The sequence below is a fragment of the Littorina saxatilis genome, linkage group LG4, assembly GCF_037325665.1.
Source record: "Littorina saxatilis isolate snail1 linkage group LG4, US_GU_Lsax_2.0, whole genome shotgun sequence".
NCBI classification, from domain to species: Eukaryota; Metazoa; Mollusca; class Gastropoda; order Littorinimorpha; family Littorinidae; genus Littorina; species Littorina saxatilis.
Window position 1 is genome coordinate 37,737,851 of NC_090248.1, and position 26,919 is coordinate 37,764,769.

General features: G+C 38.5%; 1 protein-coding gene across 3 annotated transcripts in view; it reads right to left on the reverse strand.

Annotated features, from left to right (window-relative positions):
* Positions 1–242: 242 nt before the first annotated feature.
* The window catches only part of LOC138964675 (cAMP-dependent protein kinase type II regulatory subunit-like), an 81,220-nt gene continuing 54,543 nt past the window's right edge, over positions 243–26,919 (reverse strand). For all 3 annotated transcript variants that reach the window (XM_070336698.1, XM_070336699.1, XM_070336697.1), the window contains 8 exons: positions 26,195–26,259; positions 23,334–23,487; positions 22,361–22,462; positions 16,915–16,989; positions 15,960–16,025; positions 8,035–8,095; positions 7,577–7,645; positions 243–4,361 (listed from right to left, as the gene is read on the reverse strand). In XM_070336698.1, the coding sequence (XP_070192799.1) occupies positions 4,231–4,361; positions 7,577–7,645; positions 8,035–8,095; positions 15,960–16,025; positions 16,915–16,989; positions 22,361–22,462; positions 23,334–23,487; positions 26,195–26,259 (723 nt within the window). In that variant the 3' untranslated portion in view covers positions 243–4,230. The remainder of the gene's footprint in view (positions 4,362–7,576; positions 7,646–8,034; positions 8,096–15,959; positions 16,026–16,914; positions 16,990–22,360; positions 22,463–23,333; positions 23,488–26,194; positions 26,260–26,919) is intronic.

Below are 26,919 nucleotides of genomic sequence, written 5' to 3' on the forward strand. Positions count from 1 at the left end.
ATTCCCATGCCTGATGAAAGTACTAAAGTGTAGTATGACTGTGATGTATGGTAGCAAAATGCTTTCTCATTTAGTTGATAACTGCAGGCATTGAATTCATTTGTACATGCACTGCAGCTATTGGTGCCACTGCTAAAAATTAAATTTTTTTAAATGCATCTTTTGCAGTCAGTGTGTGTGTGCGTGTGTTTTATTGATAAAATTCACCCATTCTCACAACAAACTTGCATTTCAAAATGAGCTAGGTAGTAGTAAATTCATTTTAATTGTACGCTCACTTAACTCAAGAATATAAAGCATTCTATCCACAAACTACAGATCAAGTAGACTTAGATCAGATCTAATCAACACAACAATATGGAAGTAAGGAAAGGGAAAAAGGAACCAGAAAAGCTTCATCGATCCTAATGGAAAAAAATATGTCTGAACTGAAATAAATAAGTCTACAGATAAATACCGAAGACAACATCACACATACCAAACAAAAAAGTTAGATCTCTGTTGAGTGCATTTACAAGTATGCTCTAAAATATTCATATTTGAGCAGCTGAATTCACCGTTAACGAACACTGAAACGATATGCAAAGGGCGTAAACAGGGTGGTTGCATGAAAAGTCACCTCACAAATCACACCGACTTGATATAATAATACAGTCAAGAGGATTTAAGAGGTAACAAATAGATAACATAACATGTAATAACACAAACAATTAGAAAAATATTGCCGTGCACATACAGAATAGGGAGGGGGGGGGCGGGCACTTTGTGGCCCTGGCAGCACACAAACAGCAACAGTTTTTCATAACACTGTGAGACACACAATTACGTTGCTTGTACATGTACAGTGTCGACTATCAAGAATTCACGTACACACCATCATTTAAACAAAAGCAAACTGTTCTCCCATTCTTTACAGTCACCCTGTGATAGATACCGTTGTCACAAGGTCGTTTCCGATGTATCTTATGCTAAACAGTTGATGGGCTGCAATACAAGAGAATAATGTAAAGAGCATTTTAAATCAATCTGCAGCAAAAGTTAGTTACCCCAATGGGACCACAAAGACGTCAAACAAACTTAAGAAAAATATAGCAAAGAACTGGCACTGAAGTATTTTGAATAAACAGACAAGAAACAATGTGAACTAAAGATAATTCACCTGCCATTCCAGGTATGTTCACACCTTATCAAAAAGCTACTTTTCATTTACAACTTCCATATCATTAAACTGAAATCATATACATTTAGCTATTGTAAGCCCTCTAGTTCCTTGCTATGCAACACTTTTGGTCACACTAGTTCATAGCTACCCTTCATAACAAATAAAATAGAAAAAGACCTACTAACACAAGTAACTGGCATCCACACATTACATATAAAGACAGAAACAAAACGGAGAGATTTTCAACTCAATGCAGATAAAGATCTATTGTCCTGATGAGGATTAACATGATCCTATCCAGCTCATTGAATATCAGAACACACCTAATACCACACATGGTTTCACACTGAACTCAAGTTGTTTGAACAGATTCCTGTTTTAAAAGAACTCAAAATCACTCTCATTACATGCACATGAATATCTTCTCCAACTCTTTCGCAACTTATTTAATTGTAATCAAGAAATTATGTGACACTAATTTTTATTATTTTTTCGGCTGACTTCGTTTTTGTAGAATTTTACCTGCACCAGGTTTCCTCACTGTGACTTATTTGTGTCTATGAAGACTCAAATTACAGGTAAATTCTTAGTTCTGCAAAATGCCTCCTGATCACGATTGAGACAAAATGTCAGGTGAAGATCAGCTGGGTTTTTTGTTTCTCAAATGCGCTATTTTTTTTTCTCTGCTTCCCGGGTGGTCAAAGCAACTCAACACACATCTGATCAATATTAAATTGAAATTTCTGGTGGGGATCAGCTGGGTTTTAATGACTGCATCAAGTTTTCTTTCAGTTTCCCTGATATAAGCCTCTCTCAGGTCCTTCAATATTTTGTTTTATTGGTTCAGCACAATGATGCGCAATAAGAGGTATATATTCAAATTACTATTGTGAAAGCAATGCAAAAAAACATAATGAAAAAGAGTAAGCCATTGAGTAAATAATAAGTAAGTCCACAAATAAATAAAACTGGAATGCTTTCTACACAGTCAAGCTACCCTTGTTTACAAGTGATGTAATTTCTTGCATCAGTTCAGACAGAATACCCTTCTCTGTAAAAACAAAATTAAAAAAATAAATAAAAAAGTAACCAGTTGATATCTGAGGGGGACACCAAAAATGCCAATACACTATCAAACCCTTTGGATCCGTGCAAAGCAAAATATTTGAGCTGTGGGCGTAAGCTAGACATCAACCGTAAAATCACAATGTTTGCAAATCACACAAGTTGAGCGAAAGGTAATACTGCTAACGCATAACCAAATCAATAGAAAACGACAGCCTAGCGTACAGGTCATTGTCTATGACTATATCACTGGCTGTTTAACATCTCTCGTTAGTACCGAAGAGTGATGTTCCTCCAACCGTTTCATATTGTCAATGTTATTCCAACAACCCCTGCAACTGACTGTCTGTAACAAATCAATAGATCTTGAAGAAGCCCTGTACAATAACTCTGAGAGAGATAGAGATAGAGAGATAAATAGAGAGAGAGAGAGAGAGAGAGAGAGAGAGAGAGAGAAATCGGCGTATGGCTGCCTGAATGGCGGGGTAAAAACGGTCATACACGTAAAAATCCACTCGTGCTAAAAACATGAGTGAACGTGGGAGTCTAAGCCCATGAACGAAGAAGAAGAAGAAGGAGAGAGAGAGAGAGAGTTTTGTCAATTGAAAGGACCTCAAAAGTTCAGGTCCATGTATACATAAATAAAACAAAAATGTGTGAACTCGGAACAACTTTTATCTACATATTGCCACATATTTCCTTTACCTGAGGGGTAAGCAAAAAAAGCACCCCAAAAACCTGAAACATGCGAAACAAAACAAAACAAAACAAAACAAAAAAAGCTCCCTGAAATGTGTCAACTTTATACTTATCATATCCAACTCAACAGAGTCATCTGAACAGTTCAGCAGTGTCTTTCACCTTTTTAAGAGTTCTGCGTGTTTTTCTCTTAACTTTTGCAGCAATTGAACATCTTTATGAAATGTATACGCAAAATATTTTTTGAACAGCAACATTGCAATTCAGTTTACTATCTTGGCACTTTTAAGTGACCAGAACTATAAATAGGCGAATGCTGAAAACAGAATGGTAATGGCGTTGTAATCATCTGTAAAAAAAATATTTTTTTTACTTAACTGGCAAGATATTCTTTTCAACATCAATCAGAATTAAGGCCCTTGAAAAATAAGACTACACTGGCGTAATTGTTCAAGTGTATGTTTCTCAGCATCAAATGATAGCAATATTTAAAATGTTCATAATGCTTTTGACGGCACACTGTCTAAATAACTTCAAATTTTACACAAACAAGAAGCATATAGCCTCAGTTTTCCCACCAGAAACTGCAGCCAGCAGGGAAGGTACATATATAAAAAAGTGGATAGAAATGTACAGAGATGTGCACACGAATATGAACATATAACATATGAAAACAGTATCGTTTCATAAACATCTTTTTTTCAACAATGCATTCTCAGGTGAACACACACGCAAGAGGATGGAAATAAAGACGAAAGTCAATCAAAAGTTTAACAATTTATTTTATTTCCTAATCTGAATTAGATGTTTCCTTTGCTATATCTACAGAAATGTTTTCACACAATACTATCCGCTGTATCAGAATCCCTGTAGTTTTCAGGTTTGCCTCTGCACAACTAATCACGTCTGCTCGACTGTCAACTGTAATAGACAGAGCACCCTGAAGTTATCATTCAGAATGTGATGAGTAAGCAGAATTGTGCTGCATAAAATACCCAGATTCATTCCTTCAGCTGTAGGTAAAATGTTAAAGAGTTTCACACAAATTACGCAGAGGATGTGGAGGAACACTTGTTGAAGATCTAAAATTAATTCAAAAACATACAGTTTACACCCTTTTCTTTCGCTATGAGCAAGTATGAGTCTACAAGGCGGGGAGAGGGTGGAGGGGGTGGGGTGGGTGGGGATGAGAGAAAATGTGACAGATGAAATGAGTTGAATGGAAGAACTGCCCGACACTGAGATGGACGACTGTGGCTTCACAGTATGATGACTGGTGGCCTGAGGACTCTGGTCTTGCTATTTCACCGAATGTCCTTCATACTCATGGATTTGCCGAAAATCTTGCTAAGCTGTTCTTCATAGTCTCCGATGTTACGCTTCAGCACATCCATGCAGGGGCCCATCAGCCGCTCAAAGGCGTGTACGTCCAACACTGGGTGGACAAAAGGGAGACAAATCAGGATATTACAATACAATATTATAATGTCTAATTGAACCTAAAAAACCCAACTACTTAGTAAGGCTAATGACACTGTTGAAAACATTTACAGTAACAGATTATAATAAACATCTTGATAATAGATGTCTGTGTCTGATGTAACATTTTATAAAGAACTTTAGAGCCTTTCTTTCAGTAGTTGTTCCCCCTCAATCAGATCAGCTCACATTATACACCCCCCCATGCAAATCCAAAAAGATCTTCACACATGTACAGATTGCAGTTATGCCTACAAACAGATTTACTTAAACAACTACTATTCCTCCTGTAACCTTCAGCATTGGTATCCATGTCTCCTAAACCTTTAGCACTCCAGATTCCAGCCATCATTACTTCCCCTGCAGCCATAATATTTTGCTTACCTAGCATAAGAATAACACCCACTAACTTTCAACACTTACAACTTCTTTGAAAATGCACTAATAAGCATGAAACTTTGTGGTTGTGATGGGGTTATATTCAAAATTAAATATTTTTGTTTGTATGCATCATTTATTCTTAGCAATAAATACAACAACAAAAATGAAAAGGGGTTGTGTTGTCTAGTCCGTGGAATTTTGTGAAACTAACCAGTCTATGCCTGGTGAAACTCCTTTGAACAGGTAATCATGTAGTTGACCATTCCACTTCTGAATCCTGGTATCTAAATAAGTGGATGTGTGGACCAGTGCATGTCATAGGACGATTTCTTTACTAGTTCAGTTAGCGACAACAAGCAGAGAAAAGCTTTGATCTCCACTAGATCCACAGGTCGCCATTTCCGAACACGCAGACTTTTTACGTCTTGTCACTGGCTTGCTTTGCGCTGAATTTGAGTCAGTTTCTGTGCAGTGTCTCTTCGACAAGCAAGTCGAGCATTTGCTACGCAAAAAAACACAGAAGAAGTATCCAACATCAGTCAGATTATCGGTAATGTTTGGCGGTCCTGCCATTTTACAAAAATGGACCAGCCACTGTTTGCATCCATCTGCACTTTCGTAAATTCCGTTTCGTCACCTTCACTGTCACTTGACGAACTGTCCTTTTTTTCACCGCGATACACAGTTCATTGGGAAAATCTTCCTCAGTTTGTTTGTTTGTTTGTTTGTTTGCTTAACGCCCAGCCGACCACGAAGGGCCATATCAGGGCGGTGCTGCTTTGACATATAACGTGCGCCACACACAAGACAGAAGTCGCAGCACAGGCTTCATGTCTCACCCAGTCACATTATTCTGACACCGGACCAACCAGTCCTAGCACTAACCCCATAATGCCAGACGCCAGGCGGAGCAGCCACTAGATTGCCAATTTTAAAGTCTTAGGTATGACCCGGCCGGGGTTCGAACCCACGACCTCCCGATCACGGGGCGGACGCCTTACCACAAGGCCAACCGTGCCGGTATCTTCCTCAGTAAATCGTTCAGATTCCACGTATGATTAGTTGTGAAGAAACAACTCAAAGTTTCAAACTCATCATCCTCCATCTTGCTTGTCGAAGCACCAAAGTACTTTATCGATGTAAAAACAAAAGCAAAAATCTTCGACGAAACTGACTCAAATTCAGCGTATAAGACACAAAGAGATAACGGAAGGAAGTGAGCCTCGTTCTGGCTCAAGCACCGTTAAAAATACTGTTATTCTAGTATGCACAGACCTGGGAACCCCTGTTTTGCACTTTTGAGTTTTCTAAAACAAACTTGGTGTATTTTCAAAAAAATGAGCGTACTCCGCACAGCGTTTGCACATCCATGATTAAAACATGCCTCATGCGCGTCCGTCACACCGTTAATTAAGTTTACCTATACATTTAAAACAAATGCTTTTTTGAATTTTTACTGACAAAAACTGTACCGTATTTGACGGACTACAAGCCGCGACTTTAAAAAAAAAAAAATCGCATTGCGGCTTATAAAAAGATGCGGCTAAAACGTTACCTAAACTTGAATAGCATTCACCTAATTGAAGTCGCCGCGGATTTTCATTTCGCTCGATTAGCCATTACCGGTACTTTATTAGCTCTCTACTCAAGACTCGGCGCTTTTCTCTTTCATTCGCGAATCTTCGTTTGTCAACAAGTCGTCGTGACAAGCGTACAGAGAAACACCGGATGTATCAGGATCTCGCGCCTGCGAGATTTAGTTTTTTTGTGTCTCGCGATAGTTGGAGGAGCGAGAGCCGCCATGTTGTGTTTTCGTCTGCTCGAAATGTGCGCTAAAGTCGTAAATCATCCCAAAAAAGCTTATTCCGGGCGGGACTACATGTGTGTGTTGGTTAGAAATTGTGTGTGTGTGTGATATTTTTCTTCAAACTTTTTCACTTTTCTTCTTTGTTTCACTTGTTTATTCTCAGAGCCGATTTCGTCAAATACCGTCCTTTCGTTTCCCTGGTTGTTTTGATTGATTGACACGATCCGATTATATTTTTTTTTGACAGCGGCTAATATAGTGACATAATCATGTGCCAAAATACTGGATCGGCTTCAGGATGGGCTTGTGAAGAAAAGTAGTCTAGGAATTTTTCTCGTCGTATTTTTTTCCCACTGACCGTACTGAGCGTATTCTCGACAATCATGCGTACAAAATACGGCGAAATCGTATGGGTTTCTAGGTCTGTATGCAAATACAAACGAGAATCGAGTCATTGAAACATGCTTAGCGCTGGCGCAATATCTCGCCGCTGGTTGACAGAGGGAAAGAAGGGATGGGCGCATAAATTCGCAGCTAGCGTGCTAAAGGTTAAACAGGACATGATAACTTATAAGTCTACTGTTCTTTTTCATAAGCTCCCATCACTTACACTCTTTATCTAAGGGGTTTACAAGTAGCACATGTCCATGCACTGTTGACATCCAGAATTGCACTCATCATAGTAATTTCAACCATACAAACCACACGCGGGATGGATGACTCACAAGGGAGTAATGGCTTATTATGAAGCTAAATAACACTTGCTTGAAAGGAAAATGTCATGACTAAAAATAAAGGCTTTCTATACACAGCTTACAGTTACACGCTGTATTCTCAAGGCAAGAGAATCTCAGATCTAGTCTGAAACACCTGTGAGTTCAGCAGAGAAACTGGAAATGACAAGCTATAAAGCCATAGGTACTCATCAGTGACTGGCAAAAACAAAGCATTCTTATCTGTTATTTCAGCTGTTTTTCTTTTACCTGCGCATTTGACCTGGCCAATTGCATATGCTGATGCTGCACGCGGTTGGTGGGTAACCAGGGCCAACTCTGAAAATACACAAACAAATGAACATGCTGACACTGGCCTGGGCAAAAGGGTAAAGAGTATTTCAAACCTACGTTCAGCAAGAAATTTATTTTCCAGTCAACTTTGTCGGACTCTCCTCGGCGTCTGAACACCCCCGTGTGCACGCAAGATAAAGATCCCAAGGTCACAGCAAAAGTCTCCGGCCTTGGAAAACATGAATAACTGCTTCTCTTCTATCTTTCACAAATTCTGCCTAAACATTATGTTTATGCCAATAGCGCACTTCATTTATCTATGAACAATAACAACTTTTAGTATAATTCTGATTACAATGAAAACCTTAACAGGCAAGTTAGTTTCTCAATAAGTAATCACAGGCTGTTCATCCAAAACTGATCAGAACACTTACCACCAAAGTATCCCCCCTTTTCAAGTGTGGTCACGTCCTTTTCTCCAGCAGATGGGTCGTTCTGAAAGGAAACAAAAATATCAGTTTCACAGTTTGATGAGGATGAAAAGGTAGTCTATCTTTCATGTCAAATATTGCACACGGCTGAACATGCACATAAGACAGTTAAACTTTAACGCTCATTGAAAATCCAACATGCTATGTTATTCTGCATAGAGCCATTGTTTTTTCTTCATTTCACATAGTCTTCTTCTTCTTCTTCAGCAATTTCCTTTCACATGGTCAAAAACAGATCTAAAGTGCCATCAAGTACTCTTGTCTGAAATCTGTGCGTGTGAATGTGCACCGGCCATTTTACAGACTAGTGTAATTCATAACATTACATCCTTAACATCCCAAAATGCATGCACCCAACCAGGATGACAAATGGTGTCGAGGCAGATAACGATACTTAGTCCACTCATGAATACACACACACACACAACCAGACTCCATACTCTTTGAATTGTGATCAACATTAAAGCATTTACACATATGTCACTGTCAAATAATGTACCTATGCAAATTGTCTACTTTTTCTGATATGAAAAGGACGAAATCAAGGACTATAGAAGAATGGATTGTATACCATAAAAACATACAATGTACTGATGTAGTGATTCACTTTGAGTAAATGTGCAACAACCTGCACTTTGAAAGTATAAATTTACATCAATAATCAATACATTAAATTAGTAAATGACAAGTGTGATAACACAGAAAAGTTATGAGTTACTCAGTCAGTTCTTTCAGAAATGCAAGAATGATCACAAGTTCAGAAGGCGACTGGCCAGTTTAAAAATCATAAACAAATGGTGCATGTAACAAAACAGTCATGTTATTCTTTCAGCACTGCATCCTTCTGAATTGTTCCATTTTCATCTGCCATTTGTACCACAGGGCAAGCTTCTCTGACTTCGACCAGGCAATACATGAACAAGGCAATAAGCATAACAAACAGAAATATATTTCATGAAATTAAGTTGATGAGTTTCCATATGTTTAAGAATGGTGTTGAAATCATGTTCCACAAGGACAGATTCATTATCTAATACATGTACCTCAATTTGGAATCTGTTTCCCAGAAAGTGTATGTATGCATTAGGCCTAAAAAAAAAAAAAGGTGTGGTTACGGTAACCCGACCTACCCTATTTTTAGGGGCCGACCCTATAACTTTTTATTACATTTGTCAACAACAACAAAAAAAACAACAACAAAAAACAAAAAAAAACCGAGTGCAGTAAACGCAATGAAAGCGAAAGCGCTCGAGTCGCACACTTATTTCCCTGTCAAGTAGGTTTAATTTGTACACATTAGAAAAAAAAGTTTAAAAAAAAAAGTGATTGCCTACCTTCCTATCCTATTTTTTTTTGGCTATGTTACCTTAACCACACCTATTTATTTTTTTTGGCCTTAGTATTCCTCTAAATGGCATAAGGTAGGAACAAAAAGTAACTCATAAGGCAGACTTTGAAGTTACCATAATCAATCTGCATCACCATACATTTTTTAAAATTTGCACTAAAAAAAAAAAGGCTGACCAGTTTTGTGCTGTCACTCATGATTTAGAAGATGTTAAACCTGACAGAAATGTGAAAATCCAGGCATTTACTTAGCTTCTGTAATAACATTAAACCTGCAGAAACTGTCATGCAGAACTATTTCAACCAGAAGTGCAAGAGCACAGCACAAGGTGGTTGCATGTTTAGCACTGCTTGTTAAATATGTGCAGACACAAGAGTACAATCACTAAAAGTGATACATGTATCTTAATAATGAGATTATAATCAGATTCAAAAATATTAATTGTATACAATTTCATAATGCATCAGGTCATGATTATATGGGGTGGCTAGGGAACCGACCCCCAGGCTCTGGAACCAGCAGACTCACAAATAGCTCTCAAAATAAACCCTCCTTTTTTTGCCTACCCTGACAGATAGCTCTACAAAGCATAGTGGGTAGCGCTCTGTACCATGGTTTTGGAGGTTGGGGGTTCAATCATGCTATATCGCTGTACTTTTTTTAAAAAATTTTTATCTATTCTGTCAACCTTCTTTTTCTTTTCCTTAACCCTTCTTTGTTTTATTTCATTCTCTTATTCACCTTTATAAAGCGTTTGAGTGTTTTATGAATGATTGAAGATTGCCACAGGAAAGTTCATGAATCATAAATAGTCCCAAGACTTATAAACACTATTTAAAAACAAACTGCAGTTCACAAATCATTAACTCTTACCAGTTCGCTCCCTTACCCATCGTAAGCAAGCTTACGATGCCCCCCCCCCCCCCCCCCCTGTAGTTTTCCACTGACCAATTATCTAATTATCAATAAAAAAAAAGTGTTATTTTACATTGGATGGGTCGGACAGTGGATAAACTCATATGTTAGACACACTTTATGACAAAAACAAGCTGGGTTTTTGTTATAAGTTAGTTATAGGAATGCATTATTATGCAAAAAAATAAAAAAAGTCTGTTAACGGTAACAATAAAATAGGGTCGGTAGGTCGGGACTTTTTTTGTTTTTTGTTTTTGTTTTCCCCCAAAAAACATATTTTTAAGTTATTTTGCCAAATAAAAAAAAGACTTTTTTTTTTCTTTCAAAAAACCATATTTTTAAGTTATTTTGCCAAAATTATTTCTTTTTTTTTTTCTTTTTACATTTAGTCAAGTTTTGACTAAATGTTTTAACATAGAGGGGGGAATCGAGACGAGGGTCGTGGTGTATGTGTGTGTGTCTGTCTGTCTGTCTGTCTGTGTGTGTGTGTAGAGCGATTCAGACTAAACTACTGGGCCGATCTTTATGAAATTTGACATGAGAGTTCCTGGGTATGATATCCCCGGACATTTTTTTATTTTTTTCGATAAATACCTTTGATGACGTCATATCCGGCTTTTTGTAAAAGTTGAGGGGGCACTGTCACACCCTCATTTTTCAATCAAATTGATTGAAATTTTGGCAAAGCAATCTTCGACGAAGCCCGGGGTTTGGTATTGCATTCCAGCTTGGTGGCTTAAAAACTAATGAGTGAGTTTGGTCATTAAAAATCGGAAACTTGTAATTAAAATTATTTTTTTATTAAACGATCCAAAAACAATTTCATCCTATTCCTCGTCATTTTCTGATTCCAAAAACATATACATATGTTATATTTGGATTAAAAACAAGCTCTGAAAATTAAAAATATAAAAATTATGATCAAAATTAAATTTCCGAAATCGTTTTAAAACCTATTTCATCTTATTCCTTGTCGGTTCCTGATTCCAAAAACATATAGATATGATATGTTTGGATTAAAAACACGCTCAGAAAGTTAAAACGAAGAGAGGTACAGTAAAGCGTGCTATGAAGCACAGCGCAATCGCTACCGCGCCAAACAGGCTCGTCACTTTCACTGCCTTTTGCACTAGCGGCGGACTACGTTCAGTTTCATTCTGTGAGTTCCACAGCTTGACTAAATGTAGTAATTTCGCCTTACGCGACTTGTTTTTTCTTCTCCCAAATACCAAAAAACAGTCTAGGGTCGCGGGAAAAAATAGGGTCGGTCGGGATACCGTAAACAGACTATTTTTTTTTTTTGCCTTAGGCATGCGTATGTCATGAAACGTCCAACTTTGAAATTTGGGTGGGGGTATTCAGGTGACAATAACTTTTTTGTTTATCAGCAAAACCCAATAAAACTTTGCTATGTTATGTAAAATGAATGCCAAAACAGACTAGTTAGCAGCATATCTAAAATAAACTGAACACAAAAAAAATGTCTTCTTTGTGTTTGTCACGTGTTCCAAAAAATGGACGTACAAATTTCAACAAAAATCATGTTGTCACCCTCATAACATTTTTTACCTTTAAAGATAACACAATTCTCTTTGCAAATATGAAAAGCTTATTCATTTTCCTTTCATCTATATCTATATACGGCTTGTGTCTGTCTGTCTGTCTGTGTGTTCGCCATGCACGGCCAAAGTTCTCGATGGATCTGCTTCAAATTTGGTGGGCATATTCAGGTAGACCCCGGACACAATCTGGTCGATGAAAATTTTCAACACGTGCTCTCGGCGCGCAGCGCTGAACCGATTTTGGTTTTTCTGTACATCCATTCCCAGTAACTCTTCCTTATCTTCTCCAGTGTTTTGCGCGTTTATCTCCCTTCCTTCGTACGGTGCGCCGGCAAAGCCGGCGTACACCCGGCAAAGCCGGGTCCCCGGCAAAGCCGGCTATTCGGCTCTACTTCTTCGTACCCGGCGAAGCGGGTATTCATCTAGTTTGATATATAACTTTCTATATTTCATTTAGAATATGACCCCAGATAGCCAATCGGCAAGTAGGCACCAACAGCACTGTAAAATATGCCCTAAAACCCCCGAACTGGTAAGAGTTAATAATAATATGGAAACAAAAAAATACTTTTCTTTAATTTTTTCAGTTCACATCAAACTTTGACAGAGCTATCCAGTGAACCCCATCTCTTGCTTGGGTCAGTCGCTGATTATACAATATCACATGCTAACAGTTGAGATACAACTCTTTGTAAGTCTGAACTTGATCTCGAATAAACCTATCTATAAAAAAACAAGACACCACTTTAACTTTAAAAAATAAATTTAAAGACTCGTCAGTTCTTGAAAATAAGGCAATTTTATTTTGAGAGCGTGTCGAGAGAGTTGGTTCTTGATCCTGGAGGCTGAGTAACCGAATCGTCAGATCTTCAGCCACAGACATGATTATAAGTAGAATGTCATGAATGATTTCAGATGGCATGAGATTACTGTCCAACAATTTCTGGAAACTTGTCCTCTATTGAAGAAGACAACAATATCCAGAGCTAATTCACAAACTGCAGCAAATAGCGACTAAAAATATGAACTGAACAATTATCAAAATACATTCTGTAAGTACAGAAACTACTTTCTTTTAATGCAAATTCAGAAGAAGAAAATCACCCCTATATTTCTAAATACATGCAGCTGCTTCATTCCCTGCTAATTAAAGCTCAAACTGTAATTGAGGCTAAACGTTTTTGTAGACTTTTTTTTTTTATATAAAAGCTACATTTACAGCCAGAAGATACCACAAAAGATTTGCAACTCAAGTCTTACTTCTAACCAAAAATGATAGCTAAGGAACAGGTATTCCAGAATAAATTTATGAGATGAGTGGAGAGCCGCTATATGTATTGAGTCAGTTCTTATCCAGGTAAATTGGTTCTTAACTCAGACCAAGCATACATGTGACAAAATGATGTGAAAACCGCACACAATGTATAAGTTGTTAATTTCCGGCACCCCAAAAACTCTGAATTATGCATAATGAGAAAGCTTCCGGTGTAATGTGTCTGTTGGCTCATGGCGCTGAATCTTCACTCACTCAAATTTGGTTAGAAAAGATCAGAAGTGATCCACACAGTGAAGACCAGGGCTCCGTGCCTGATTACCTCATCATACTTTTCACAAGTGTCCAGTGCGAAAGAGACTTTTGCTACTTGAGGTACTTCCTGTGCAAAAGAGACTTTTGCTACTTGAGGTACTTCCTGTGCAAAAGAGACTTTTGCTACTTGAGGTACTTCCTGTGCAAAAGAGACTTTTGCTACTTGAGGTACTTCCTGTGCAAAAGAGACTTTTGCTACTTGAGGTACTTCCTGTGCAAAAGAGACTTTTGCTACTTGAGGTACTGATTGTACATCTTGTGTGTAGCTACCATCAGTGGACCCTTCTTCTTCATCCTCTGGCTGTGTGTACAAAATAAACCGTCATTCCAATCATCAACACAAGACAGATATTGTTTACAGACTACACTGCAAACAAAATGGCACACTGCTGCACAAGACTATGACTAAAAGCTAAAATGCTGTTTAAAATCAAAGTCTTTCCGTTACTCTTTTAGTATTGGAACTGCTAAGCTTCAGTTGCAGTACTGAACAGCTGGAGAGGCAACCTCACAAAAGCACAAAGACACATAAGCATGGGTTTCAGTTGAATTAGACTGATTATTTCTCTACACTAGCAAAAATGCTGCAATGACATAGAAAGTATTTTTCTTTCTTTTTTCTTTTCAGTGTAAGGTTTGGACTGCAAGACATAAAGGGAGATAATGGTTTGAGGACTTCTGCTTTTAACACTCCACTAAAATTCTGTCTGTTTCCAACCTGGCTCATGGCAGATTATTGCAGCCAAAGCATTAGCTTGTTTTTGTCTAGGAGAATAGCTAGGAAAGTCTGAGAAGCCTCTTCAAACGATCTGTCTCCTTGATGAATTTACGCTGAACACAAGGCATGAAAAACAAGTCTATACGAATGGGTGTTGTCTTGTTAAAAATGCATTAGCATAAGGTTTGTAATGTACTTTCATAAAATATCAATGTTTGAACATTGGATGATGCGTCTAAACACATTAATGATGATGAATTCTATGTATGGTATTGTTTTCAATGTTGTCCACCAAGTTGGTTACCTCCCTTGCACTTTAAACTGTGAAATGGTGCATGTTATTTGTGTACCATGCTGACAGATATGCATCAGGCCAAAAGCCTTTTTGAAAGGAAATCTACAATATACCCAAAGGACAACTGCAATTTAAATTCAACAGCAAACAGAAAGAAACATAAACATTTCATCAGACCATAGCCAGCATAGCAACATTTCCATATCAGAATATTAGTTGCAGCCAGTCTCTTCAGCAACTGGGCCAAACTCAAAGCGTTTGCTTTAAAAGTTCTTTGTCTGTAAGAGGCAAACGTACATTCTAAGCCATGGGATATTCCCCCGCTTCTTTTGTAGTCCAGTATGATGAGAACAACCCAGCTTTTTTTTTTAAACAAACTTCACATGTCTCTCATTTTCTTTTTTCGATAATAATGTTCTGTGTTCTTTGAAAGTAGCATCTTCCAAAATTAATGAAATAAACATTGTAAAAATATTCTCCATGTTGATGTATCAAGTAGAAGAAAACACTGAGAGTAAGTTTAACCTAAAAAAAACTTTTACTAATTTAATAACATTTTTGCGTAATGAAAATATGCATTTCACTTGCTGGCGAGACTAAAGGCCCCAGAGAACAATGCAGCCAGTAAGATCAGCCAAGAACAAAGCTCCAACAAATCAAAATGAACAGTAGAAATGAACATGCAAAGAGCACCCTTAAAACCTGGCTCACCGTATCCTGCAACCCCCAAAGAATGCATGACAATTAGTTTCTTGTTTAAGTCACTGGTTATGCATGTAATGAAACATGGCACTTCCTTCACCCCCATGCAAATCACAAATTACACATCAAGATAAGTTCAATAAATAGTGCACAAATAAGTGAGTTGTTTTTTGGGTTTGTTTTCATATCACAGTGCAGAAAAGTCCATTTGATAAATGGGACCTCGTCACAGCCAAAAATAACCTCCAGAATCTTCAATGATCAATGTGTGAGCACACTTTGAGTCTCCCTGTTGCTCGTACATTCATGTTTAAACACTTAGCTAGGTATTAACTTTGAAAAAACAGCAAGGCAGTAGAGCATGTTGTATTCAAGAATGAATAAAGCAGTAAGAAATGCTATTTGTGACTTTTCCCCAGTGTTTTGTGCTGCTTATCTGCTTTTTTATTAAGTCATTGCACAGGAGGAAAGACAGCTGGGAATTCTGTTCATGCATGCTCTAATCTTATGCAGGAAAACTCTGGAGAATATGTCATAAAGTCGCACAAATCACACCATTTTCCATAATTTAAACAAATTAAACATATTGGAAAGGACTTAGGTACTAGCAGAGGTGGTGTCATGCAGAAGAACATCAACTTACAATGTTTACTCTGTGCAGGAGTATAGACATATAAACATGTATGTACATCTCTAACAACCAAGATGGATGTGATCAGAGAAGTGCTAGATTTACTTACTTTGTTGACCATAGCAATCCGAACTTTCCCAGATTCCAAAAAGTACATACATTCAGCAGCATCGCCCTGAAAAGCAAAAATGGAAGCAAATTTAGTAGGACGACATCCCCAACATTTTTAATCTTTAACCCTTACACTGGTGCAATTCTGTAACACATGTTACATAGCCACTGGTGAATTAACAGAGAGAAAAATAAAAAATAAACGGTCATATAGGTTTTCGCATCCATGGGAGGTAATCGGAACTGACCAAACAGACTGAGCCAGTAGCGCGACATATGTGACCCTCCACCACGAAATGAGTCGCATGTCACCTCGCGCGGTTCTGCGCTAGGCTTCATAAGTCCGGGGAGTGTCTGGTAACAGTGTGAGGGTCATCTTAGTCACAGGCTTATAACTCAAACAGTTTTCGCTCTTTTCTAGAACAATTTTCACCACTGGATAGAGCATAACAAACTCTTTAGGAAAATGTAAAAATATGAAAATCATGCAAAGGTGACATGCGACTCATTTCGTGGTGGAGGGTCACATATGTCGTGACAACCAGGTGACAGTATACGTAAAGTAGAACGACATATGTCGCGACAACCAGCCTAAGGGTTAATATTAGACTTCCAAGAAGGTTTATGACCATTTCAGCAAACTTGCTGAACTAAGAAAAATATCCTGGAAATACACCTGCTGAGGTGAACTGATCATAAATTGTCATGTCTGACAACCATTTTAAAGCTGACAGTAAGAATCTCTTGGTAGAACTTCACTAGTGTCCAACAAAGTCGTTAACATGAATCTTTCTGTTTGCACGCTGCTGACTGAACATACTTCAGTGGATAGACTTTCCCCACCTGCTGAGGCTGCTAAATGAGCCACAGTTGCTGAGCATTACAATACCAGGTGACCACTCGCATGAGCCAACAGAGCATCCTGGATCTAGCAATGAACATGTTCCACCAACCTGTTTGATGATTTGTACACCATCTTCAAAGGTCCGGGACAGAAGAGCATCAGCGACGTTCATTCGTTCATACACCTGCAAACAACAAAATACATATAAGCCCGATTCTGGCATGAGAGTCAAGTAATTAACTGACTTCAACTAAGCCTGAATATACGCTGTTTACCAATACATAAACCAATCAAATAGTGTATCACAGTTGTTTTAGTCTACAATCACATAATTATGTGACTGAGAACATGGTGGGTTTTTTGTTTTGTTTTTAATTGTTTGAATTGCTTTTTTTGAATTAGTAGAAGACACAGTTAAATAATAATAACAATAATAAATGAGCATTTATATAGCGCAACATCATAACTTTACAATTATGCTCTTTGCGCTTGACACATTTAAAATTAAAACACATCTTTCTTTATTTGGTGTTTAACATCGTTATCAACCACAAAGGTTATATCGCGACGGGGAAAGGGGGGGGGGGGGGGGGGGAGATGGGATAGAGCCACTTGTTAATTGTTTCTTGTTCACAAAAGCACTAATCAAACAAGAAGAGCAAACGCTCGATCGAGTCACTTTCGCAGTTCTGAATATTGTATGAGGCATCAGATGGACAGGAAGAAATTGCTATTCACAACACAATGAGTCACGTTCACATAAAATTTGAGCCCGGTCACTTTTATAGTTTCCGAGAAAAGCCCAACGTTAAGTTGTGTGTTGCAGAACAGAAAAGGCTAGTTATCTCCCTTGTTTTTCTGATAACGTTCGTAAAAGGCTACAGATGTAAATACTTTGATGTAAAGAATAATCCTACAAAGTTTCAATCACATCCGATGAACTTTGTCAAAGATATAAAATGTCTAATTTTTCCTTTGACGCTGACCTGTGACCTTGAAAAAGGTCAAAGGTCAACGAAACCATCGTTAAAGTGTAGAGGTCATTGGAGGTCACGACTAAACAAAATATGAGCCCGATCGCTTTGATAGTTTCCGAGAAAAGTCCAACGTTAAGGTGGTGTCTACGGACGGCCGGCCGGACGGCCGGACGGCCGGCCGGACAGACTAACACTGACCGATTACATAGAGTCACTTTTTCTCAAGTGACTCAAAAATTGCTCCAGGGGCTTGCAACGAAGTACAATATATGACCTTACTGGGAGAATGCAAGTTTCCAGTACAAAGGACTTAACATTTTTTACATACTGCTTGACTAAAATCTTTACAAACATTGACTATATTCTATACAAGAAACACTTAACAAGGGTAAAAGGAGAAACAGAATCCGTTAGTCGCCTCTTACGACATGCTGGGGAGCATCGGGTAAATTCTTCCCCCTAACCCGCGGGGGGAAATTAAAACACAGTTATACAAGCATTTACATCTACATTCATAGTGAACAATGCTTAATTAAAAGCAAACACCATCAAACATACATTACAAAAAAAATTCTTCCACTAACTAAGTAATAAAAACATGAATAAAATAGTTACCGTATTTGACTGACTACAAGCCGCGATTATTTTTGGAACTTGAATAGCATTCACCAAATGGAAGTCGCTGCGGATTTTCATTTCGCTCGAGTAGCGATTACCGGTACTTTATTAGCTCTCTACTCAAGACTCGGCGCTTTTCTCTTTCTTTCGCGAATCTTCGTTTGTCAAAAGTCGTCGTGACAAGATAGCGTACAGAGAAACACCGGATGTATTAGGATCTCGCGCGCGCAAGATTTCGGGTTTTTTTGTGTCTCGCGATAGTTGGAGGAGCGAGAGCCGCCATGTTGTGTTTTCGTCTGCTCGAAATGTGCGCAAAAGTCGTAAATCATCCCAAAAAAGCTTATTCCGGGCGAGACTACATGTGTGTGTTGGTTACAATTGTGTGTGTGATATTTTTCTTCAAACTTTTTCACTTTTCTTCTTTGTTTCACTTGTTTATTCTCGGAGCCGATTACGCCAAATACCGTACTTTCGTTTGCCTGGTTGTTTTGATTGATTGACACGATCTGATTATATTTTTTTCGACGGCGGCTAATATAGTGATGCGGCCTATACGTGGCTCGTCCCAATTTTTTTTTTAAAAGTCGGGGGTGCGGCTTATAAAACGGTGCGTCTTGTAATCCGTCAAATACGGTAGTGAAAACAAGGAAATACCAGCTGAATACCCTTAATCAAACAAAACATGTTATCAACAATACTGAAAACTGCCCTAGATGTTTACATACATTATCACATTATCACTAAAACAACAAATACACTACATGTAGCCTACTGATGGACTGAGAAAACAAAATCAGGGGTTGTATTTCTTGAAGAGGTGTGTTTTAAGTGCTCGTTTGAATGCTTGGGGTGACAGAGTGGCCGATGTGAAAGGGGAGAGGATTCCATTGTGTGGGTGCGCAGAAAGTGAAAGTGCGTTGTCTGTATGTTTTGGTGTGTGGAATGGTAAGGATGTGACAGTCAGAAGAGGCACGGAGTTGTCTTGCTGGAGAATAGATGGTGAGGAGTTCAGAGAAGTAAGCAGGAGACGAGCCAGAAAAAAAGTTAAAGCAGAGGGTGGACAGTTTGTAGTCAATGCGGGCTTGAATAGGTAACCAGTGCAGTGTGCGAAGAAGTGGTGTTGCGTGATCTCGTTTTCGTGCTTTGAGAATGAGGCGTGCTGCCGAGTTTTGGACTTTTTGTAGTTTATGCAGGAGGTACAGAGGACAGCCAGAGAGAAGAGAGTTGCAGTAGTCAAGTTTAGAAAGAACAAAGGCACAGACAAGAGTGTTAGTTGTTTGGAAATCAAAAGCATCATCATTATAATCATCCTCATCTCATTAATCATCGAAAATATATTTTGTCTGTGGCGAATGGTGCTGATCTTACGAAGCTCAAAATAAGCTGCTCTACAGACTAAAGATATATGTTTGTTAAGGGTCATGTCAGATGAAAGGGTGAATCCAAGGTTTCTAGCTGATGGTGAGAAAAGAATGTCGGTGTTGCCTATTTGAACAGAAACGGGTTGGGGAGAGGGAAATGTAGTGTTCCTCTTTTTGCACAGTAAGACTTCAGTCTTATCATCATTCAGCTTAAGTTTGTTATCGACCATCCAAGATTTAACATCAGTGATGCATGTCTGATGGGTCGTATATATTCATGAATCACTTCATACCATCTGAACTCATAATCCCAAACACTTGTCTTTATAATTATAATAATAATAATAATAATAATACGAGAATTTATAACGCGCACTTATCTCACCACAAGGCGACTCAAGGCGCACTCATACACATTCTTTCGCATCAACAACTCATGCACACTCATATAATAACAATAATTATACCTAAGAATGGATTTTTAGTTAAAAAGCACTCACGGTCCTCGTGAAAACAATTGGACTTACCATCTCAGATCTGCCTAGACTTTTACCTAAGAATAGACGGTGTTAGGAAATAACTGTTGGGTTTGTATGGGTTGTGAAAGAGTGAGTACTCTTGTTTTTTTCGGGGACAAATAAAAATAATTGACACGTGGTTCCTGTACTTTCCATCGGGACATTATAGGCCGGTCACCAGCGCAGGTTTTTGTTTTTTTTTTTTTTTTTCGTTCATGGGCTGAAACTCCCACGGCTTTTACGTGTATGACCGTTTTTACCCCGCCATTTAGGCAGCCATACGCCGCTTTCGGAGGAAGCATGCTGGGTATTTTCGTGTTTCTATAACCCACCGAACTCTGACATGGATTACAGGATCTTTTTCGTGCGCACTTGGTCTTGTGCTTGCGTGTACACACGGGGGTGTTCGGACACCGAGGAGAGTCTGCACACAAAGTTGACTCTGAGAAATAAATCTCTCGCCGAACGTGGGGACGAACTCACGCTGACAGCGGCCAACTGGATACAAATCCAGCGCGCTACCAACTGAGCTATATCCCCGCCCCCCAGCGCAGGGGTGTATCTCAACACGTTTACAGGAGATACGTGTTGATTATTTGTCCCCTAAAAAGCAAAGACTCTTTCACAACCCATAACGAACGTCTTTCTTTCTTTATTTGGTGTTTAACGTCGTTTTCAACCACGAAGGTTATATCGCGACGAGGAAAGGGGGGGAGATGGAATAGAGCCACTTGTTAATTGTTTCTTGTTCACAAAAGCACTAATAAACAAGAAGAGCAAACGCTCGATCGAGTCACTTTCGCAGTTCTGAATATTATATGAGGCATCAGATGGACAGGAAGAAATTGCTATTCACAACACAATACAGATGTAAATAATTTGATGTAAAGAATAATCCTATAAAGTTTGAATCAAATCCGATGAATAGTTTCAGAGATATGATATTTCAATTTTTTTCCTTCTCGACATACCTGTGACCTTGAAAAAGGTCAAAGGTCACCAAAGCAGACGTCAAAGTGTAGAGGTCACTGGGAGTCACGTTCACATAAAATTTGAGCCCGGTCACTTTTATAGTTTCCGAGAAAAGCCCAACGTTAAGTTGTGTGTTGCCGAACAGAAAAGGCTAGTTATCTCCCTTGTTTTTCTGATAACGTTCGTAAAAGGCTACAGATGTAAATACTTTGATGTAAAGAATAATCCTACAAAGTTTCAATCACATCCGATGAACTTTGTCAAAGATATCAAATGTCTAATTTTTCCTTTGACGCTGACCTGTGACCTTGAAAAAGGTCAAAGGTCAACGAAACCATCGTTAAAGTGTAGAGGTCATTGGAGGTCACGACTAAACAAAATATGAGCCGGATCGCTTTGATAGTTTCCGAGAAAAGTCCAACGTTAAGGTGGTGTCTACGGACGGCCGGCCGGCCGGACAGCCGGCCGGCCGGACAGACTAACACTGACCGATTACATAAAGTCACTTTTTCTCAAGTGACTCAAAAAATTGCTCCAGGGGCTTGCAACGTAGTACAATATATGACCTTTCTGGGAGAATGCAAGTTTCCAGTACAAAGGACTTAACATTTCTTACATACTGCTTGACTAAAATCTTTACAAAAATTGACTATATTCTATACAAGAAACACTTAACAAGGGTAAAAGGAGAAACAGAACCGTTAGTCGCCTCTTACGACATGCTGGGTAGCATCGGGTAAATTCTTTCTCGTCCCAACCAATATGGGACTCCCCCTAACCCGCGGGGGGTCATAACGAACGTGACAAGAGTTATTTCCGGCATTCATATATATAAAGATCATCCCTTAACTTCAATATTGCTTTCTGTGCACAATGGGAATGTTGTTATGAATTAATTTAAGTAGAAGTGCAATGCCGCACTGCATACCCCCAGCGAAGGACAAATCGGCTCTCTTTCTCTCTCCCGCACACACACACACACACACGCGTGCGCAAACACACATGCATGGACACACACTCACACTGATGACCAAACAGTGAGTAAAAAGGTTTAAACTTATGAAATATGAAATGTAAGATGAGTCTTCAGAAGAAATAAAATAGCTTACGTCTAGTGACTTCAGCAAAGGTACATGCTCAAGGAGAGTTTCATATTTCTTGCGCTTCTCAAACGCACTCTTTAGCACTATCCGCCGGAATGTTGTCCGATCCTGTAAAGAAAAAGAAAAAAAGGACATTAAACAAAACTTGTACATTCCCCGCGCAACTCTTCAAAGCTTAGCAAACCCAGAAATGAACATGCATGAACACATCAGACTGAGTTGTTTTTGAAAAAGCTGAATAAAGGTCTACTCCAAAAGCACTGAGTCTATTTCAAGTACTCCAGTGTTTTCTGTCGGAGAATGGCACTTTTTAAATAATATCTGTCAATAACCGCTAAAATAAATATGTAAAAAAAACCACACACTCTAAAAACCTATTATTACTTCCCAAGCTGACAACATCTTATCATTATTGACCACGTGTGTCTTATGGTCCTCGATGCAATTCTAGAGCTCCAGTATTTGGTTGAAAACAAGTATTCTAATCATTTACTTTAATAAATAAGACGTAATAAAAACCATGTGCAACCCACTAGGAAAATGTTCTGGCTTGAGATACAATACATTAAAACACTATAGAACACAATGTCCTCACCCAACTGTTTGCACACACACACACAACACACACACAACACACACACAACACACACAACACACACACACAACACACACACACACACACACAACACACAACACACACACACACACACAACACACACAACACACACACAACACACACACACACAACACACACTGACACACCCACACTATTTAAGACAAGTTCAAAACATTGCAGTTAATCCTTAAAAAGGTACGATCACAAAATACACAAACCTGAAAATAAAGGCCTAATTAACATCTCTAATCACACGCAAGAAAAGTGCAATCAATATCAAATTCAAATACATTCAAAAGCTTACATATATATCTGCAAGACAAGAGTAGTGCAATAATGTTAAGCTCAGTTATTTCTACTCACGAGAGCCCAAATTTTCCCTTGAGAAGAAGCAGTGATAGTTGCTGCCCTGGGCATGTTGTACATGAGTGCCAGTTCACCGAAGAAGCCAGAGTTGTCATAGTTCCCCACAAGTTTTGGCTGACCCTCTATCAGGACGTATATATCGTACGTTCCGCTGCATGGACAACAACACGTGAAAATTATGAATACAAAACCACTTATGGCACTTTCACCTGAAGCCATTAATTGATGTTTTTAAAATTGTATTATTATAAAAGTACATAAAACTTCGGTATCCTAAGCATTATTTTAAGTACATAAACAATAAAGCAATATTTTAAAAGCATACCCTAATAAATACCCTCGCTTTCAGTAGCATTGCCACATCGCCCAGCGTCAACTGAGGACACAGTGAAAAGGCACTTTTTTTTCACTTTGAGTGAAAAATAATTGGCATAATTGATGTTTGTGAGTCACATATTATGTATCAAATAAAAAAGGAATGAATAAAGAAATGATTCAAAAACAAAGTTTACTGTATGAAATTAATAAAAGATGTGTTTTGGAATATTTTGAGTGTAAAGGGGCGTGTTCGTCTTCACTGCCTCTCGCGGCCATTTTTGCGTCACTCTTAGCAGACGACCAGTTCATATCAAACTGCTCGGAATACCGTAATTTTCATTGGAGGGCTGTGATATTTTGCAACCAATCAGAGAAAGCCTTACATCTTTCCCATACAAAAAAAACCGCGAACCACCGGAAGCTACATCTCCGTCAGCATGTCGATGAATATTACTCGTGTGAGTTTCACTAAAATTTGGTCTGAAAACTTCCATCGGCATACACGGTTAAAATGCAGTTTATAAAGCATTAACTTCTGTTTCATTTAAGCCAAAAATCAAAAGAATCGAGCGAGAAATGACTTATGCTGCGCAAAACTGGACCCGAAAAATGCGAAACTCGGTCGATCAAAAGCCTGAAGAGGTTGCGATCTCGGCTCGCTCAAAGCAAAGTGATTTTGAACTAAAATGACCATATCTCGAGAACTACTGCACCGATTTAAATAAAACAAATTGCTATGTGCTCAGAATGTTAATCTCTTTAAATTGGTGTGTTTCTTGTCATTCAACCATTAATTTCAAAATTTCATGTCATTGCCACAGCAATCATGTAATTAGCTACTAGCTTTGTCCTCAAATGACGCCCAAAATTTCTCAACTAAAATGACCATATCTCGAGAACTATTGCACCGATTTAAATAAAACAAATTGCTATGTGCTCAGAATTTTGATATCTTTAAAATGGTGTGTTTCTTGTCATTCAACCATTAATTTCAAAATTTCATGTGTCATTGCTACTTTCAGATGAGGAAGGTCAACAGACAAAAGGTTGAATAAAATAATACTGTGACCTTTGACCAGGGTCAACCAGACTTGGTTCATGTCTGAACATCATCGAAACCTAGAAGTGTGTGAGATTTCTAAGCTCTTGCTTTTAAAACTTTCAAGAAACTGATAATTTTATATCTTTTGATCCAAACATACTCCACTGTGACCTTGAAAATTAATGAGGGTCAACCAGACTTCAGTCACATCAGGAGGTTATCCAACATTAGAAGTGTAAGAAGTTTCAAATCTAGTTTCAAATATGTTAAAACAAGAAGGACAAAGCCCATACGACTCACATGCTTGACCTTTACATGACCTTGACCTTCAGGGTCAAGGTCAAATAACTAAACCTAGCAATGACATACACTAAGAACTGCTTTACACATTTTCCCTACCAAAATACATGTGACCTTGACCCAAGGTCAAGGTCATCCAAGGTCATGCAACACAAAGCTGTTAATTCAAGACATAGGAAGTACAATGGTGCTTATTGGCTCTTTCTACCATGAGATATGGTCACTTTTAGTGGTTCACTACCTTATTTTGGTCACATTTCATAAGGGTCAAAGTGACCTTGACCTTGATCATATGTGACCAAATGTGTCTCATGATGAAAGCATAACATGTGCCCCACATAAGTTTTAAGTTTGAAACAGTTATCTTCCATAGTTCAGGGTCAAGGTCACTTCAAAATATGTATACAATCCAACTTTAAAGGACCCTTGCGACCTTGACCTTGAAGCAAGGTCAACCAAACTGGTGTCCAAAGATAGGGCTTACATTGCCCTGTATAGCATACATAGCTAAGGTTGCCATTCTCGATAACTTCAGAAAAAAATGCAAAAATGTGAAAAATGGTCGTTTTTAAGACAACAATTACGGCCCCCTGTGACCTTGAACTTGAAGTGAGGTCAAGTTGCCGCACATGTTTTTTGAGATCTTGTAACCATACACCATCAGGCCACATCAGGTGTTGATAGACTTAATAGTGTCCAAGAAATATCCAACGTTAAAGTTTTGCGGACGGACGGACGGACGCCGGGCCGGACGACTCGGGTGAGTACATACTCACTTTTGCTTCGCATGTGAGTCAAAAAATTGATAATTTTCCCTTTATGACCCTCAACTCTACCCCGCTAATACCTTGAAATAAATATAACAAGGGTCAACCAGACTTAGGTCATGTCGGGACGTCATTAAACCCTAGAACTAGAAGTGTGTAATTAGTTTCAAAGCTCTAGTTTCAAAAACAATCAAGAAATTGATAATTCTTCATTTTACGACCCAAACACGACCCTGGATATTTGAAGAGGGTTAATCAGACTTGGGTAATATTGGGAGGTCAATAAACCCTAGCAATGTGAGAAATTTCAAAGCTCGTTTCAAAAACAACTGAGATAAGAACAATGTCCATACCAGTGGACACTGCTCATTACTAAGTCTCTCGAATTACTCAGCAGGTGATTACAAAAAAAGAGCTCAAAAGCAACTTACCTGTCTATGACGTAGAAGTAGTCTCCATCATCTCCTTGGTCAATGATATGTTCGCCCGGTGCTACCTGTGAGACACATTCAAAAAATCATTATGAGTGCAATTTACTACAATAGTGTGTTAAAAACTCATTCTGTTTCAGAATTGGAGAAAAAAAGCCAAATATTCCACAAGTTTCTACATGGTTGTAAAAGAATACCTGAAAGCTGGAACTGTCACTTTAGATTTTTCTTGATTATTTTCAGGAAAAAAATATTTCCAGATTCATTTAGTCTAAAATTGCTGTGGACGTATTTTCCAATGATCAGATGTATTTTTTCTCTCCAAAATGTGTGCGTATGCCACTTGATGTAGACGATTTCCCTAAAATGCTTGAAATCGCACAAACACAGGGTAATTAGGGAAGGGGGATTTGGTAGTGAATAGGATTAAGTGTATGCTGGAAAATTGGCCATGAACAGATGATCAGGCCAGCTGAATTTTAAGCTGACAGGCCTCTACTCTCAGGGACTGTCACTTACAGTTCTATCAAAATTGTGACAAAGGTTCATCCTATGCTTGTGTCAGATTGTAACTCCAGCACTCTTTTATGTGTGTTCAGCTGTAGTAATTTTGATGGAAACAATATCAATACCAATCACTGAATCAGCTACAGATGTAAGACTCATGTCAAACCCAAATCTTTGGTAGTCACTGTGACCATCAGTAAAAATACACATGTATGCAC